We start from the raw sequence: 17,069 nt of genomic DNA on the forward strand, positions 1-17,069 counted from the left end.
GGGCGCTGGTAGGGAGAAGACGAGCGGGGCCGCATCTCCCCGCCCTGTTTCCCCTTCCCGAGGCGTGGAATGGAAATCCAAAGCTGGGTCCTGAGAGACTAAACCAAGCCGGACGAAGCGCCCCATGCGTTACTGGAAGGCGTTTTTAGTGATCCCTGCCAGAATGGGAAGCCGGGTCCGCTGGCAGGCAGGGCCGGTCTCGCTGCAGGGAAGCAGAGACTGGCGGAGCTGGGAGCTACGTGGTGGGTGGGCTACGGCCTCAGCCCTGAAGCCCTGAGTCACGGTGCCACCTCCACGTGGCCTGCTCCGGGGCAGCCAGGTGACAGCTGATGTATGTCTGAGTAGGCAGCAAGTGCTGGGTCATCCCTGCGTTTGGACACTCCTTTCCTGGGGTGGCGGAGTTGGTCAGAGCATCTCCCAGGACTTAAGGGGTAGGGGCTGGTCAGGGCTGCACCCAGGGCAAGGGCTGGCCCTGGTGCTGGGCTTTCAGACCCCGTACCCCGACTGCAGCGTGTCAGGTGCTTCATGACCTCCCTCTGGGCCACAGCTTTAGAGTCGTCTGCCCTTGGACCAGTCCCTGAGCCTCAGCTCTTTTCCTCCAGCAGGGAAATCACATGTTGGGTTCGGGCCTGACCTGGCATCCTGCTCCTAATCTGCTGACTGCTGTTTTGCTGCTGCTGTTTAGGCTCAGAGCTCTCTTCCATGAGGCAGATGTGGTGTGATGGCAGCTATAAGGGGTGCCTACAGCAGGTAGCATTTTGAAAATGCCTTCTCAAACTGGCTTGTTAATCCTCTGGGCAACCTTTCTGGGCAAATCTTCATTGATTGGTTGCTGTCCGCAGCGAAGAAAACTCATGCTGAGGGGCAAGTGGTGTTTCCAAGGTCACTCAGAGCCAGGGCCAGGTTCCAGTGCCTCTGTTCCACCTGGGCCACTGTCTCAGGATCCTGCCTGCTTTGGGTGACCTGTCTGGCGGCGTGGAGGCAGGAGGACATGGTAGAGCCTCTGCCCCTCCTCTCCAGGATCATAGTGCTCCTGTGTGGTGGGTGGGCTGCTCTGTGGCCTTTGATCATTAGCCCCTGTCCTGTGGCTTCATGTTACTGGTGTGTCCACAGGCTGTAGGCCACTCTGACTGGGTTGCTGCCACTGCCTGCTTGAATATGTGGTGAAAACAGCCTTCCCTGAATGAAGGAAACTGTCTATCAGCTCTGCCCTGGCTGCCCATTCCCTGAGCTGTTGTTACTGCCCTATGCTTCTTTTGTGACCTCATTTTGTGGGCTTTTTGGTCATGTTTCACTGTGGATGTAATTGTGCAGTGTCTTGGGGTCTCGTTCTTGTGTCTGGCTTCTGCACCAGAGGGCGAGCTCTCTGAAGGCATCCCTGGTGGAGAAATGAGGGGCCTCCAGAGTATGTCTGGAATTAAATGCCCCATGGCAGAGAGGCTGGGAGGGCTTTTAGAAGTGGTGCCACACTTGTCATTGACACACCAAATGTGTGAGAACTGAGTCCATCCTTTGGTGACATGTCTGTGTGTGAGGGCAGTGTCATGGAATCTGTTGGTCCAGACCATGGGGTTTGGGGGATGGACTTGGTGAAAACAAGGTTGTCTCAGGACACCGAGCTGCCTTTCCAGGGTATCATTGCCGACATTTTTTTTTTCCTCTCTCCACTTTTCTTTTTTAGATTTGCAAAAATGATGTATGCACACTTAAAGGCGAAAAAGGCTGTCCACCATCTCTTGGTGGCTACTGACACTCAGGGTACATCTGTGAAAGTCTTCAGGTCTGCACTAACTTTAAGTGCTTGCTTTCACCCTCTTTTAATCTTTTGAGGGGTTAGTGAGAATACCCCTTTGTCCTTTATTAAGCATGGGGCAGCAGGGCCACTGTGAGGCTGGGCTGGTCCCTGGCTTGTGGGGAAGGCAGGAAGGGCTAAGGTACAGAGGCTGCCCTGTCCAGGGTTTTTTTTTAACATTCATTGTTCCCGTCATGTGTGTCACTCCTTTGAAATGCAGGGACAGTGACACTTGGTGTGGTGCTTTGGAATGCAGGGACAGTGACACTTGGTTGAATTAGTGCTCCCCAAGCATTGTGGAGACCTTAAGGGAGAGTATCCCTGTGGAAAATTTGTCACCATGAAATGCCACTCAGCCAGAACGACGAAGCATAGATTGTAGAGTCTCAGTTGCTGAGCAGGGGGGCGGTGCTGCAGTGGGCCGGCTGCTCAGAATATTTACAGACGTCAGGGCTTTCGCAGCCAAGGCCCCCAGAACAGCAACACTGTGTTCCCATGTGTGTTTACCTCCTCTGCTGGCAGCTGCTGGGAAGACATTACGCATCATGCGAAAAGAGCAGTGCATGCTTTCCAGCTCTGGCCCTGGGGGCTGCCACAGTGATAGCCGGGGCCGCGCAGGGCGAGGATGAAGTGTCTGGCTCCTCAGCCCTGCCACGTGAAGCCAGAGGGCCCCTGTCCTCTGCATGACCTCTCAAGAACACATAGACAGGCTGGCTAGCCTTAAAAATGTATCCCAAACTGTGTGAAGTGCTTGGCAGAGTGAAATAGGGCTGCAGATTCTTGGGCCCAGGTAATGTGTGCAGCCAGCCGGGTAGGAGACCGATGTGATGTGACCTAGGAGCCTCACTTTTCCGAATGTCTAGGCCCCCTCGGCTCTGTGTCGAGGCCAGAACACCTTCCAATTCATTCATGTACATGCCTATCATCCTTTGCTGCATTCTGGCTTAGCATGCCTCCCTTCCATTCAGAGGCCTGTTGACCTTTTTTAATTGAAAAGGAAAGCGAGTCCACGGAGGGCTCAGGCTCCCCTCCTCTGGCACCCTGGTTGTCAGGCATGGCTTTGCTCTCTGCTCCGGTGGGTGGTGTGTCATGCAGAACTCACAGCAGCCCACCTGCACTGGGTCCTGCTTTGAAGGATTTGAGCCAGGGCCAGGTCCACTCTTGCCCAGTCTCTCATAAACAAACAGCTTCTTCTTCGGCCTTTCCTTCCTCCCCACGCCAGCCTGCCTGTAAGAGTGCATGTGTTTTAAATGAGCCCCTGCGTGGGTTGTACAGTGAGCCCAGCCACACAGCTAGCATCTATGTCAAGAAGCTATGCCAGTACCCAGATGTCCCCTTGTGTCCCCTCTTGTTGCCCAGACCTGGTGGCCCGGCCTTGACTTCTGTCCTCATGGATGAGTCTTGCTTATTTCTGGCTTCTGTACACGTGCTGAGCAGTATGCTGTCTGCCATGGGGCTCGCTTGTGTCGCTTCTTGGACACTGGTACCTGTGCAGTGCCAGGTGTGGTGAGCAGGGGTGGGGCATGGCCCTGCACAATTTGTTAGAGTTTTAGAAGATTCAGTGAATAGCCATGAGGGAGACTTGTTCTCCAGACAGATACCAGAGCATGTGCCAAAGCTGAGAGGCCTTGTGAGTGAACAGGGCCCTGCAGAGACCTGGGACTGGGTGTCTGGGGTGTGGCGAGGTAGGAAAGCCCAGCATGGACCGGATGGATGCCCAGCAGCTGGGAAACAAGCGGATCTGTACCTCCCAGCACCCACCGGAGCAGACCACAGGCGGACCTGAGAACTAAGCCAAAATACAACCGTACAAGGAAGGCAAGGGCAACGGGCTCTAACTTTGGGACAGGGAGGGTAGCCGCTCTGCAGCAGCAGTGGGAAAACTTGCTGTAAAGTAACAGACTGTTTCCGGTAGGCAGTGCCGCAGGCAAGGCTACAAGGCAGGGCAGTACAGGGAGACAATATTTGCAGCTCCTGGAGCAGACCGGTTGCGAGCCTGGCAACACCACGTGTACCTCACTACAGATCAGCGCAATAGAAGCCCAGGATCTTGGGCCCAAATCAGTGATTTGTGGACACAGGCACGGGTGGGTGTAAGATGCGCAGCCCCAGGGATTTGCCAGTGAAACCATGGTGAGGCTATTTCCCTCAGGAGGGGTGGTAGATCATGTTGCTGGTCGGGACACTCCCCTTGCACAGCAGGTGGTACCTGTGCTGGATATTTGGAGAGAGTTGGGCTCACCTCAGAGCATCATCCTCTCACCAGCCATTCCGCCTCCTGGGTCTCTGTACCCTCCTCAGCTCATTTGGACAGCATGTGCGCAGGGCCCCCCTGTGACATTCTGTAGGGGATAGAAACTTGTTGGGACTGAAACACCAGGCAGAGGCAAAGAGGTGGAGTGAAGGCACATGTCCCCTGGGAAAGCTGTGCAGCAGCTAGCAGGCTGGGGGTGGTGGCCCCTCGGTGAGGACAGACCTGCACGGCCAGTCAGCAGGACAGAGCAGCAGGGTCCCGTGTGTATGATAACCCCACAGCACACACCCATACTTTGCTGAGAAAAATATAGAAGCATATAGCTGACCAGATATGGGGTTCTTGCGGAATGTGTATACTTGGAAATTTTCCAGATGAGAGTGTGCTCCTGGGTAACCTGGCTGTGGGAACCACAACCACAGCCTCCACTGGCCCCTGGGGGCTTCTGGTTGTGGCTGCAGGGGGCCTGGAGCCTTGGGCTGGGGACGGATGAGAGCGGAGCAGACGTGGGAGGACAGGTGGGCCAGGAGGAAGGGAAGGGGACAAGCCTTGGTGCAAACGCTGGAGGCGCTGGTCCTGGTCGGTGTGGGGTGAATGGCTGTCACAGTCAGTGCGTGATGCCCCCAGGCAGCATGGGACTGGCAGCTGTGTGGCATCAGGAGTACACAAGAGGGAGATGGGGGACCCAGCAGTACTGAGGTCTGCCTCATCCCCCTGCCGGGTCCTTCCCGGTCTGGGCTGGCAGTGACAGTGAGGTCTAGTCAGTGTGGCCGTGGGCCCCTCTTGCCTACTCTCCCAGTGAGCCTCCATGAGGTTGCTGACCTGCCTTCCCTGGCTAAGGAAGTAGATCTTCACCATTGATCAGTCCAGGCGCCAGGCCTTGTCCCCACATAGCCCTTACTTGAGCCACTGCAGCCGTCACTACATCTCTTGGCATGTGGCCCTGACCCATCTTTGGCCAGACTGTCTGCCTGACCGCTTGAGTTGTTGTCTTGTCATGTTCTTGTTAGCCGCCACGTGGAGTGAAGTTTGGGACTGAGGGGCCTGGTTCTTCTGAAAAGAGGGAGTTTATCTGGCTGCACTTGGCCTTATCTGGCTGCACTTGGCTGCACTTGGCCTGCACTTGGCTAACTTACAGTTAGCACTGCACTAACAGTGCTGTTAGTTCTCCTGGGAGACAGGGGAGGAAGGAGGCCCCAGCTGGAGGGGGCAGGCTTCAGAGGCAGCAGGTGAGCAGGCAGCATGGAGCTTGCAGAGAACTCTAGAAAGTCTTATCAGCAGATGGGCTGGGAGTGCCTGGAAAGCTTCCGTGCCTAGCAGCCAGCACTGTGTGCTAAGAATAACTGGTGCCGGAACTCATGACCCATTCTTCCGGTTTTGCAGAATTCTCAGGTGGCTAGGGCAGGGTAAAGCAGGAGTTATGATCTGAGAAGACTTCCTCTGGCTTTTTCAGAGAGAAAAGGGAAGCCCTTGGCTTTGGTTTGAAGCAAACTTTTTGCTTTTGCCCCACACCTCGTAGGTCCTTCAGGCTGGGGATCAGGTAGGTGTGTCGAGGGGCCCCAGGGGTATGCAGAGAGCGCAGGCCTGGGTTACACAGCTGTTTATCTTGGATCCGCCCAAACTTCCAGTGGGAGGACGGGGCAGAGGTGCACCCTCAGGCTGTCACCCCAGTGGACACGGTGCTTCCTTCCACAGGGCTGTTCCTAAGCAGGCCAAGGACACAGTGGGAGCCTGAGCCTGAACGGGCAGGTATGAGGCAGGGTATGGGTGTGCTGCTCTCAGTACAGCCTCATGCACCTGCACGCCTTGAGTCACAGTCCCTGGGCTGGGGGCCTTTGTCGGTTGGCATCAGAGAGAACATACTTCCAGAGCTGCAGCCTTTCTGTTCTTTCTGTAGCCACAGGACTTTACCTTGACCCTATTCAATACCAGAAGAGTCCTGGGTAGTTTTTTACAACAGAAATGTCTTGGCCATGCTCATGGAGGTCAGCGTTTTATGTGAAATCTTGGTTATGATAAAGATTGCCTGGTTGCCTTGTGCAGTGATGAGAGTCTGTATGAGCTGTGGAATGTGGCATCGCCAGGAAGCCATGGTGAGGATGCTCCGGAGGCTTGAAGCTTGAGTGACTGACTGCTGATGCCACCTCCTCACCAGTGGGGCCCAGCCCCCTAGTTTTCTTTACAGAACAGTCGGCCATAGTAAGTGTCTCTTCTGGTGCACACAATTAGCATGAAATGATTTGTTTCCACCTCCGCCAGTCACTGTGCCATTCAGGTGTTTGGACACTTGTCAGAATGGTTGGCCAACTTATAGGATCCACTTTCTACCCTCATTGCTCACATGGCTTCCCCTCCACAGCCTGGGCCACCATCTGGGATCTTCTATCCCCGTGGGCAGCTCTGAGGTCCGGCTGTACCCTTGAGTGTGTGGCAGGTGTGAGACAGCACCCCCAGTGGGACCGTGTATGGACACGGTAACTTTTTTGTCGCCAGTCACCAGGTGGGTTGACCACTGGGTGAACAGTGAAGCTACCAGAGCTGCTGCAGTGGGCATGCCAGCTTCTGAGCATTTCTGTGATGTGGACGGGTGGAGGGGTTGTGGATGTGCCAGGGCAGTGGAGATGTACAGTGCTGGAGGGGGTGTCCTGGCTTTCTGGGGGGCTTCCTGGGAGCAGATCCAGGGTCTAAAGGCCCACTTGATTCTAGCAACCCACATGTGCCTGCTCCTTCCCGCTGAGTACAGCATCAGATGGCCCCCCCAAGGTTGCCAAGGCACACGGGGTCCTAATTGGACCCCTCAGCACCCTCCTGTCTGTCCCTTCCTCCAGCTGTGGGCTGCCCTGGCTCTCAGGGGTAAGCCTTGGCTTATGGGCTGCTATGGGCATGCAGACACTCCACGAAGTCTTGGGCTTGCATGCCTCTTAGAGGTGGGGACGAGTGGGGCAGAAATGTCACAGAGAAAGCCAGGCATGCTTCTGCCCAGGACACTACCCTCCCTTACACATTTTACCAGCTCAGCTGTCTTTTGAGGGTAAGCTCCCCAAAACAAGCAGAGAAGCCACCTAGCATGGATGAGCCCCAGCCCCACCTGGCATGGTGGGGTCTTTTGAAGCCCTTCCCCATCTCTTTCCCATGGTGCCAGCCTCAGAACGGGGGGAAGGGGAGAGCAGTGTTTTCTTAGTGCCCCGAGCTGCCAGGCAGGCAGGCATATAGCAACAGGGGCAGGATACTGTTTGCCACTGTTGGCAGTTCCAGCCTCCCGCCTCCCTGTGCCCAGCCTGTGGTGGCTGTCTCCAGAGCTTGCTCTGAGAGCCCTGAAAGTCACCCCTGAAGGTGGCCCAACAAGCAGAGTGTCGGGGAGCCTTTCACCAGGGCCTGGGAGGGAGTGTGCTGGGAGAAGGGCCCTGCACCCGTGGGACCTGCCTAGGTGAAGGAGGGTGCTGGGGTGGTGGGAAGTGAAGCCGCGAAGGGGTGGGGCCGGTGGGCAGCGGGCCTGGCTTGAGTGGGGGGTGAGGGATTGGAGAGAAAGGCAGTTCCTGATGGTCCCCTCCCCAGGGGCTGGCTTTCCTCTGGTCCTTCCCTCCCAATGACCACGTCTTCATCGAGGCCGCAGCCCTGGGCTTTGTGCCCACACCTCTGGCGCCAGGCTGCCCAGAGACCCATCAGTGGCTTTTCCTCCAACCACAGAGCCTCCCCGCTACCACTGTCTGGAGGGCTGGTCTGCTACCCCCGCAGGCTGGCCAGGCTGGTGAGGTCCTGCAGCCAAGTTGGAAGGCTCTGCTTCTGGCTTGTGAGCTTCTGTAGCCAGAGCTACTTCCGGCCGATGGCCTTGCTGTATAGCTGGGCACACAGCCCAGAGGTGCACAGCAGGCCAAGGCCAGCATGATGACCTATTCTGACAACCCAGAGCTGCCTGTCCCTGGTGGGGCAGCATGTCCCTGGCGGAGCAACCCTCGCAATAGCCCTCTGTCTTGGGGCTCTGGGTAGGTGGGATTTCAGAAGCGATGGGCTGGTAGGGTTTCCCCCACTGACCGTGGTTGGTCTGGTTGAAATAGACAGTGCCAGTTGGCCTCGTCTGGAGTTTTCTTATTTGTGGGAGAGACCAACTCCTTGGAGGTGAGAAGGCCTGTGTCTTTGGTGCTGGGCCACGGCCATGTAGCAGGTGCCTGTCAGGTGTACCTAGCAGGTGGGACACTTAGGGCCCCAGGAGTTGCCACATGCTTCCTACCTCCTTGTACTGCATCCTGGACGATTCAATCCATCTCATCAGCTGTGTCTAATCTGCTAATTTTGAACCCACCCCTAAGGTTGTTGTTTTCTTTTCTTTTTTTTTTTTTAAGTTTATTTATTTAGAGAGAGAGAGAGAGCAGGGTAGGGGCAGAGAGGGAGAAAGAGAGAATCCCAAGCAGGCCCTGCGCTATCAGCACAGAGCCCGGTGCGGGGCTTAAACTCACAAATGGTGAGATCATGCCCTGAGCCCAAATCAAGAGTTGGATGCTTTTTTAAAAATCTTTTTCTTTTTATGTCTTTATTTTATTTTGAGAGACAGAGACAGAGAGCAAGCAGGGGAGGGGCAGAGAGAGAGGGAGACACAGAATCTGAAGCAGGCTCCAGGCTCTGAGCTGTCAGCACAGAGCCCGACGCGGGGCTCGAACCTGTGGACTGTGAGATCATGACCTGAGCTGATGTCAGATGCTTAACCGACTAAGCCACCCAGGTGTCCCCACTGCTGAGTTTTATGGATGGTTACTATAGCTTCTGATTCTCAAAGTCCTTTCCAGTGCTTTGTGAACCTCCTGGTTTACTCTTTCTCATGCACTTTTGCTGCAAATATTCTCAAGCTTTTTCTGCAGTCAGTGCGGTTGGTTTACTAGACGTGTGGGGATCGCTTTCCGCTGGTTCTTACTTATGGTGCTTTGTTTCATTGTGTGGTTCTTTCTGACTGTCTCCTCTTTGTCCTTGAATGATGTGTGAGACTTCTCAGAGGTCTAGCATGAAAATGAGAACTTTGGCATGCCAGGTGCCTGAGGGCACTACCAGTGTGGGAGCCACTCAAACCAAGTCTTGGCAGGAGGATCCCTGGACCCCCAGTGTGGACCAGCTGTCCTCATGTGGCTTCTGAGGGACTCTCTCCACTTTTGCGTGCTGTCCCTGTGGTCCCCTGGGGTGGCTGTGGATACTGCCCACCCTTACCCTAGGAGCATTGCCGTTGTCCCAGTTTCACCCAGGGAGGATGGAGGGAAGGGAAGGGTTTTCTACTATATTCCCATCTTAGGGCAGCCCTGGGCCTTGTCTTCAGTCTCATTTACCTTCATGGTCACCAGAGTCAAGTTTGCCAGTTGGGCCAGTGCCTCAGGACAGGAAAAGCTAGAGTACTCTGCTTTCTTTCCTCTCTGGGTCTTCACATTCTCTGAGATATTGGCTAAATCCTGCATGACTTTGTTAGTTCTTGGCTGCTTTTAAGATGTTTCCATATTCTTTTAGGCATTTTGAGTTGTTTTTACTAGAAGGATTGGTTCCAACAGTATCGATATCAGGTGGCCCTAGGATGATGGCCCTGGTGGGCACTACCAGGGCACCCAAGGGTGGGGACCCAGCCTGCTCCTGTCACCTCGGAGCCCTCTTCTACATCAGACACTGCCTTTGGCTCTGTCCTGTGGGGGCCAGTGGCCAGCAGCCCATCCCACATAGCTGTACATCTCCCAGCACCCTGCACTTCTGTAGTGGCACTGGTCACCATGGTGACGTCTCACCTGCACAGCCAAGGGCTTTACTGAAGACGGATTGTTCCCCTGAGGCATCACTGATGTCTGTACCTTTGGGGGCTGGGAGGAACTCGGGGCTGAGTTGTGGGGAACCCTCGAGGGCCTGTGGGAGCCAGTGGTGACAGTAGCAGAATGGCTCCTTCCTTGCTGAGCACCTCCCCTCCCTTCCCAACCCTGCCAGACCAGTAAGCAGAAATGAATGGAGTGACAGGGACACCATGGTGTCATCCACACCAGGACCTACAGGTGGCTCTGAGCTGTGGTCGTGTCCATAGTGCCAGCCTCAGGCTTTGGCCCCTCCTTGGCTCTTCTGTGTTCCTGTGGCCAGATCCCTTGCCAACTGTCTACCCACCCTCCCACCCTTGGGTGCTGGCACAGCTTAGATGGCAGATCGGTGTAATGGGAGCTTCCTTCTGTGAATCCTGAAACAGAAAATGTTTTACTTCGTAGACCCAAGAACTGGGAGCAATTGCACTGGCATCAGAGGGGGTCTCTAAGCTCTCTTCTGTTCACTTGCCCACCCTCATGGCTGGGGAGGCCTCTCTCAGAACAGGAGTGTGTGGATTGTGGGGACCCTAGCCTGGGGCAGTGAGCTGGAGCCCTCCTAGGCCTACTCCTGCTGCTCCCATGCCTGAGGGGCAGACTGTGCCAGTGCCCCTCACAGCAGACTGGTCCCTTCCCCTGTGTGGCTGCTCCGAGGCTTGGGGGCAGAGGGGCAGGAAAGGCAGTGTTCGAGGTTTGTGTTGAAACCTGGAGCAAGGATGGGCAGGGTTCAAGCATCTCATCCTACCTTCTCTGTGAGCTGGGGGCCAACTCATTACAGATGTGATCCCTCCCCCACCCCAGGCAGAGCCCAGACCTTGCTCTAGTAGGCACTGTGTGCTTAACACTCTTGGGAGACAGGCTACTGCGCCACCCCTCCCCAATCCTAGGGTGCCCCAGGCTAGTGCGCTTGGAGCTGTCGCCTCCTCTAGGCACACACACGCACACAGTCACACATGCATACGCAGAAATGTCCTTACACTTATATATGTGTACACACCTTGAGGCCTCACATACATGCACATACACTGAACACTCCCTCACGCCCCTGGCTCGTGAGGTTCTTCTGGGGACATCTTTTTGGCCAGGGCATCTATGCAGCCTCTTTGCTATCCATTTCATGGCTGTAGGAGCTGGCTCTGCCCTGGAGCGGTACCCTGGTTCATGCACACATGCAGGACTAGGACCCTCACAGTCACCTCGTCCTTGGTCAGTGGCCTCAGGATCTCATCTCTGTTCTCAACTCGGTTGTGGGAGAAGATCTGCTGGCCCTAGAGGTCCCCAGGTACAGGGCCTGTGTATGCGAGGGTATGTGCTAAGCCCCCACTCTCCAGCACCTGGATGCATGTCCTTATCACCAGCATTTTGCTTTGCCTCTTGTCTGCACCTGCTTATGTGGGGTGTGCAGGGTCCTATGGGTCCCTGGGCTCTGTCTGTGCTGTCATGGTGGAGAGCATGTGCTGAGGGCCTGCTGTGGTCACTGCTGCAGAGCCTCCCTGGGCCAGTCACATATGATGCAGCCCTGCCTTGAGGGGCTCGGGCTGGAATTGGTTCCATTTCCAGGGGCTGGGAGGGATCAATCTGGGTGGTGGGCATGGAGCAAACCACAGAGCCACTCAGGTGTGATGTGGGAGGGTGCACACCTACTGCCCCCCGCCCCCTCACTGCACCTGTGGTTCTTGTTCTTACTGCCGGGGCCACTCTTCCGTGGTGTGTCCAGTGAGCAGTGCAGGCATCGGGGGACGGTCTGACCTGTGCTGATAGGTGTGAACATTTAGGGAGATGGTCATGTGATGCTGGTGAGTGTCACAGTGTCTGGCACACGGTTCTGCTATGTTCAGTGAGGGTCAGGGACATCACAGAGGTGGTTCTGTTCTGGGCCAGGGAGCACTGCAGGTTTGGGGTGGGGGGGCAGTGTTCTGTTGTCTGCCATTTCCTCAATGCATGTTTTTCCTTTTCCCACAGATTGTGTGACCCCGTGTGAACAAAGCTGCTCTCAGGGACCCATGTGTATCATCTTCTTTAAGTTCGATCCTCGCCCTGTTTCCAAAAATGCATACAGGTAACCCCCTTGCTCTGTGTCTGCTGTCCTCTCTTTGGCATAGTGCCTGCGTGGGGACTGGCTGTACAGCCTGGCCAACAATGGTCACTCAGTGTGGGACACAGCAGGGAATACCACTCGCTGGCAGGAGCCCTGAACTGACGTACAAAGGTGCGGAGGCTTTGCTAACAGTCACTGTGCAGACAGGACAGGGAGCAATGTGGGGCCTGGTGGGGGTGCAGTTCTGTGGTCTCTGTAGGGGTACCAGGGGCAACAGAGCTGGCATGATGATGAGCAAAAGCCCAGTTTGGACTGGCTGGTCTGTGTTGCCAGTGGGAAGTGTGGGTGCTGGTGCTAACACGCAGGGTCTGTCAGTCCTGAGCTGGGGAATGAGGATCGGGGCGGGGGGTGGGGGGAAGCTGGGAGACCAGTAGAGGAGATAGGAAACTGAGGCCAGAGGTGGCAAGATATGATCCAGTTCTCCCCCCTCCTCCCTCCATTCCCCGGGCACCCCAGTGGGAATCCATCCAAGTTTATCCAGGCTGAGTCCGAGAAGTAACCCACAATGAAAAATGACAGTTGAAACTGATCCCCGGTACAATTGCCTGGGAAGTGTTCATTGCTTTAAAATCTGTACCAGGAATTATTTGAGCCATTTTGACTCACTTCTCAGATTTGAGTCACATTGCGAAATTACACAGACACCATGCTGTCTGACTGTGTGCTGAATGAAACTCGTTCTAGGCCAGGGGCTGGGGAATGAAGAGTGCCCAGTGTTCCCTTCATGCAGAGGAGTGGACAGCGGGGCCAGGCCAGAGTCCTGGAGCTGACCCTGATCAGCCCCCAGCAGAATGAGCTGTATGAGTTAGGATACAGCCAGTGGGTGGGATCCAGGTGCAGTGTAACAGGGAAGTGTAACAGGCAGAATTATTAACTGCCACAGGATTGGAATGCCCTGGACAGAGCCCTGTCCTCCACCCCCAGGCTGAGATTCAGACCTTGCTGGAGAGGCACAGCCATGGCATACTGGATAGCAAAGAAATCTCTGGGGTGCCCTGGCAGCAGAACTTGCTAGGAGCTGGCCTTCTAGGGCGCTGGCAACTGTTGGAAGAGGATGCTGGGGAGAAGGTGCTGGCCACTGGGTACACACGGGAAGCCACACATGTATTTGGATTGATCTTAGAGAAGCCACACGTGTTGTGGGAATGTCCTGAGGAAACACATTGCATCCAGGAAAAGAAGCTTCTCCACCCGCGATGTCTCTCCAGTGCCCTCTACTGATAAAACCTAATATGGTATGAGCCACAAAGTTCAGCTCCTTTATCATGAGGAGGCAATGAAGGGCATATTTGGGGCTGAGGCCTAATAGATTGAAACTCTCCTTCCACCCAACAAGTGCAGAATTTCTCACACATCTGGACAGCATCCTGACAGTTGCTGAGTCTGTTGCTGGCTATATTGTTACTTCCAGATTTCATGGCAGCGTCACTGCATATGCTGTTTCCCAAGGTTACCTCCAAACTCCCTCAAGTGTGGGAGGAGGAAGGAGGTCTCTTGCTTTTGCTCAGGACCTGTGCATCACTGCCAAGACCTGCCCTCATAGCAATTCATGGGTTGTGATTCAAGATGGCTTCAGTGTTTATCTCCAGTGTATTTCAAAGCCCTAGGCCAAAAACTACATATGCCACCTCTGGTGACTGACTGAATACACCTGGTGTTTTCCCAGTTGTGGGAAGGCAAGAAGGGCTTCCAGTGGCTGCTCCTGTTCTCACTGTGGGGCTGTGTGGCCCAGGAGAATGGGTGGGCTGTAGGTACCTGTGCTTGGTTTCTGTGTTTCTGTACGTTTGTGAAGTGAGAAAGGGATTGGAGGAGCAAGGAGGGGGCTGCCTCGGGAGGGACACTGCAGCAGGGCCAGCGAGGAGATGCCTGGTGAGCCGAGTCTGGACTCCTCAGAGATTAGAGGGGCTCCTGGAGGGGCACCTGGGTGGCTCAGTTGGTTAAACATCTGACTTCAGCTCAGGTCATGATCCTGTGTTTGTGGTCTCGAGCCCTGCGTTGGGCTCTGTGCTGATAGCTCGGAGCCTGGAGCCTGCTTTGGGTTCTGTGTTTCCCTTTCTCTCTCTGCCCTTCCACCTCCTCCCCCTTTCAAAAATAAATAAACATTAAAAGGAAGGAAGGAAGGAAGGAAAGAAGGAAGGAAGGAAGGAAAGGAAGGAAAGGAAGGAAAGAAGGAAGGAAGGAAGAGAAAGAAAGAAAGAAAGAGAGGCTCCTGGTGCCTGCAGTGAAATGGGGAACAGGCCAGGTTCTGAGGCCATCAGTGTGGTGGGGACACTCTGGCTGTGCGGTGCTGCCAGGAGCTATCTGGGCCAGCAAGGCCTGCCCACTGCCCCTTACTTGGGCTCCCTCCTGCTTTAGCCATGCCTGTCCTGGCTTGGGATGCACCAGCCTCTGCCTGCCGCCTTAACATCCATTGGGCTCCCTCCTGCTTTAGCCATGCCTGTCCTGGCTTGGGATGCACCAGCCTCTGCCTGCCGCCTTAACATCCACTGCTGTGTCTTCATCTTCCCCCCATCTACTAACTGGCAGGAATGGGAGTGTGTGCTGTTCCAACCATTTACAAGTGTCCAGTACAGTGGCATTATGTACATTCACGTTATTGTACAACCATCTCCACCATCCATCTCCAGAATTCTTTTTTTTTTTTTTTTTTTTTTTTTTTTTTTTTTGGGGGGGGGNCAGACGCTTAACCGACTAAGCCACCCAGGTGCCCCGTCTCCAGAATTCTTGATTGTCCCCAAATGAAACTCTGTCTCCACTGAACACTAACTTTCCATTATCACTCCCCACCCCCCCGCCCCCATCAGCCCCTGGCAACCACAGTTCTACTTTCTGTCTGTATGACCTGGACTATTCTGGGGACCTCATATAAGTGGAATCATAATATTTTTTTTGACTGGCTTATTTGACGTAGCATAGTGTCCTCAAGGTCTCTGGTGTAGTATGTGTCAGAATCTTCTTTCTTCTTATGGGTGAGTAACGGCCCATTGTATGCATGGACCACATTTTTTATCCACCCATTGATGGACACTTGAACTATTTCCACTTCTTGGCTGTTGTGAGTAATGGTGCCGTGGAGATTAGTGTTCAAGTGTCTGTTCGAGTCCCGCTTTCCATTCTTTTGTGTGTGTGCCCAGAAGTAGAATTGCTGGATCATATGGCAATTCTGTATTTGACTTTGTGAGAACTGCCAAATTGGTTCCCTAGAGGATCTTTTGATGGCCATACAGTAGGCCTCCCAAGCCATGTCAGCCGTGTCCCATTTGGTGGCAGAGTTATATCTTCAGTGTGTCATCATTGCGTGCTGTACAGACCAAGTCCTTTTGCACCAAGCCGGACAAGCCAGGGCCACTGTCCACTTGGACTCTACTGCCCACAAAGCTGGTACACAGGGCTGGGACCCACTGAAGACCCCATGCTTCATGTGCTCTCTTGGGCACCCTCAATATCATCTCGTGTTGAGTGGCCTCTTGACCCTCAGGGTAGTGGGAAGTACCTATTTTTATTTGTAGGTTAAGCTCATCCCTGCAGGCAGTGTTGATCCAAGATCAGATGATTGTTTATTTTGAGAGAGAGAGAGAGAGAGAGAGAGAGAGTGTGTGTGTGTGTGTGTGTGTGTGCGCGCGCGTGCACGCACGCACAAGCAGGGGAGGGGCGGAGAGAGAGGGAGAGAGAAGCAGGCTCCATGCTCCCAATGCAGAGCCCAGTGTGGGGCTCAATCTCACAAACTGAGATCATGATCTGAGGTGAAATCAGATGCCACCCAGACGCCTCAAAGTGGACTTTTGCAGTTGGAATGGTGGCCATTATTGCCATATAAAGTTGACCTTTGAGCAACATGGATTTGAACTGTGTAGGTCCACTTATATGCAGATTTTTTTAAGTACAGTACTGTACTTTAAATGTATTTTCTGTTCCTTAATTTTTTAAGATTCTTAATTAAAAATTTTTTTTAATGTTTTTTTTTTTTAAATATTTTTATTTATTTCTAGGAGAGAGAGAGGGACAGCGTGAGCAGGGGAGGGTCAGAGAGAGAAGGAGACAGAATCTGAAGCAGGTTCCAGGTTCCAAGCTTTCAGCACAGAGCCTAACGTGGGGCTTGAACTCACAAACTGTGAGATCATGACGTGAGCCAAAGTCGGATGCTTAACCTACTGACCCAGCCGAGTACCCCTAAGATTTTCTTTTTTTAAAGTGATCTTTACACCCAATGTGGGGCTCGAACTTACAACCCCTCGATCAAGAGTGTGTGCTCCTTTATTTTCTGTAGCTTGCTTTATTGTTAAGAATGTGGTATGTAATGTGCATAGCATATAAAATACGTGTGAATCAACTTTATGTAATTGGTGACATTTGTGGCGAACAGTAGGCCAGTAGTAGTTAAGTTTTGGTGGAGTCAGAAGTTATATGTGGATTTCTGACTGTACAGGGAGGGAAATTGGTGCCACTAACCCCTGTGTTCAGTGGTCAACTGTATATATAAATATTAATTTAAACATTTCCTCTCTGCTGTAAGAAAAGATGAAAACAGCCTCACTTTTGATGCTGCAGACAGTGTCACCCACGGCTCTGCCACTGCCAGATGCTGATCTCATGGGAATGTGTTTTCTGGCTTCCCAGGAGTCTGTCCAAGAAAGATGAGCCTGTCCCTTTCATGCCTACCATCACTGGCCACAGTGAAGGTGCTGGTATCTGCCACTTTGCTGACCTGCTATGAAAGGCATGGCTCCAGAAGCATCTCTCCTTCTCTTGGGCCTCATTCAAACATCCTATCACCTGCTTCCCCACAAAAGTGTGGCCCACTACATAGCGTGCATCTTGGGGGCTGTCTGCCCAGATGTAGCAGTTACAGTCTGTTGCTGAAGGGCACTTAGGGGGCTGAAGAAGGGATGGGGGAGCCAGCTCAGCATCTTCCAGGAGAGTGAATGTGAACATGGCACCTTCTGCAGACATCTCCAGGCCTGATACTGGGCTGGGCCCTGGTGTCAGGGATCCCATGGTCTACACTTCCCATCTACCATGTCCCTGCATCTCGCTGTTGGAGGTGCCCAACCCTCCAGAGGTGGCGGCCATCCCCATGTCACATCCCATCCCACTGGCCCCTTCCCCCAGGCACTT

At 54.0% G+C, this 17,069-nt stretch overlaps 1 protein-coding gene across 8 annotated transcripts in view; it reads left to right on the forward strand.

The window, feature by feature from the left end:
- Window positions 1-17,069, forward strand: part of TANGO2 (transport and golgi organization 2 homolog) — a 36,518-nt gene that overhangs the window by 103 nt on the left and 19,346 nt on the right. The window contains exons 1-4 of one of the 8 annotated variants that reach the window (XM_077745823.1): window positions 5,460-5,586; window positions 6,090-6,245; window positions 10,984-11,161; window positions 11,819-11,915. In XM_077745823.1, coding sequence (XP_077601949.1) covers window positions 11,860-11,915 — 56 coding nt within the window. In that variant the 5' untranslated portion in view covers window positions 5,460-5,586; window positions 6,090-6,245; window positions 10,984-11,161; window positions 11,819-11,859. Of the gene's footprint in view, window positions 1-48; window positions 332-726; window positions 751-5,459; window positions 5,587-6,089; window positions 6,246-10,983; window positions 11,162-11,818; window positions 11,916-17,069 lie in introns of those variants that run through there. The other 7 variants (XM_077745822.1, XM_077745830.1, XM_077745824.1 and 4 more) reach the window with 7 other exon arrangements.

This window comes from Crocuta crocuta, unplaced genomic scaffold (genome assembly GCF_008692635.1).
Source record: "Crocuta crocuta isolate KB4526 unplaced genomic scaffold, BGI_CrCroc_1.0 scaffold344, whole genome shotgun sequence".
Classification (NCBI taxonomy): Eukaryota; Metazoa; Chordata; class Mammalia; order Carnivora; family Hyaenidae; genus Crocuta; species Crocuta crocuta.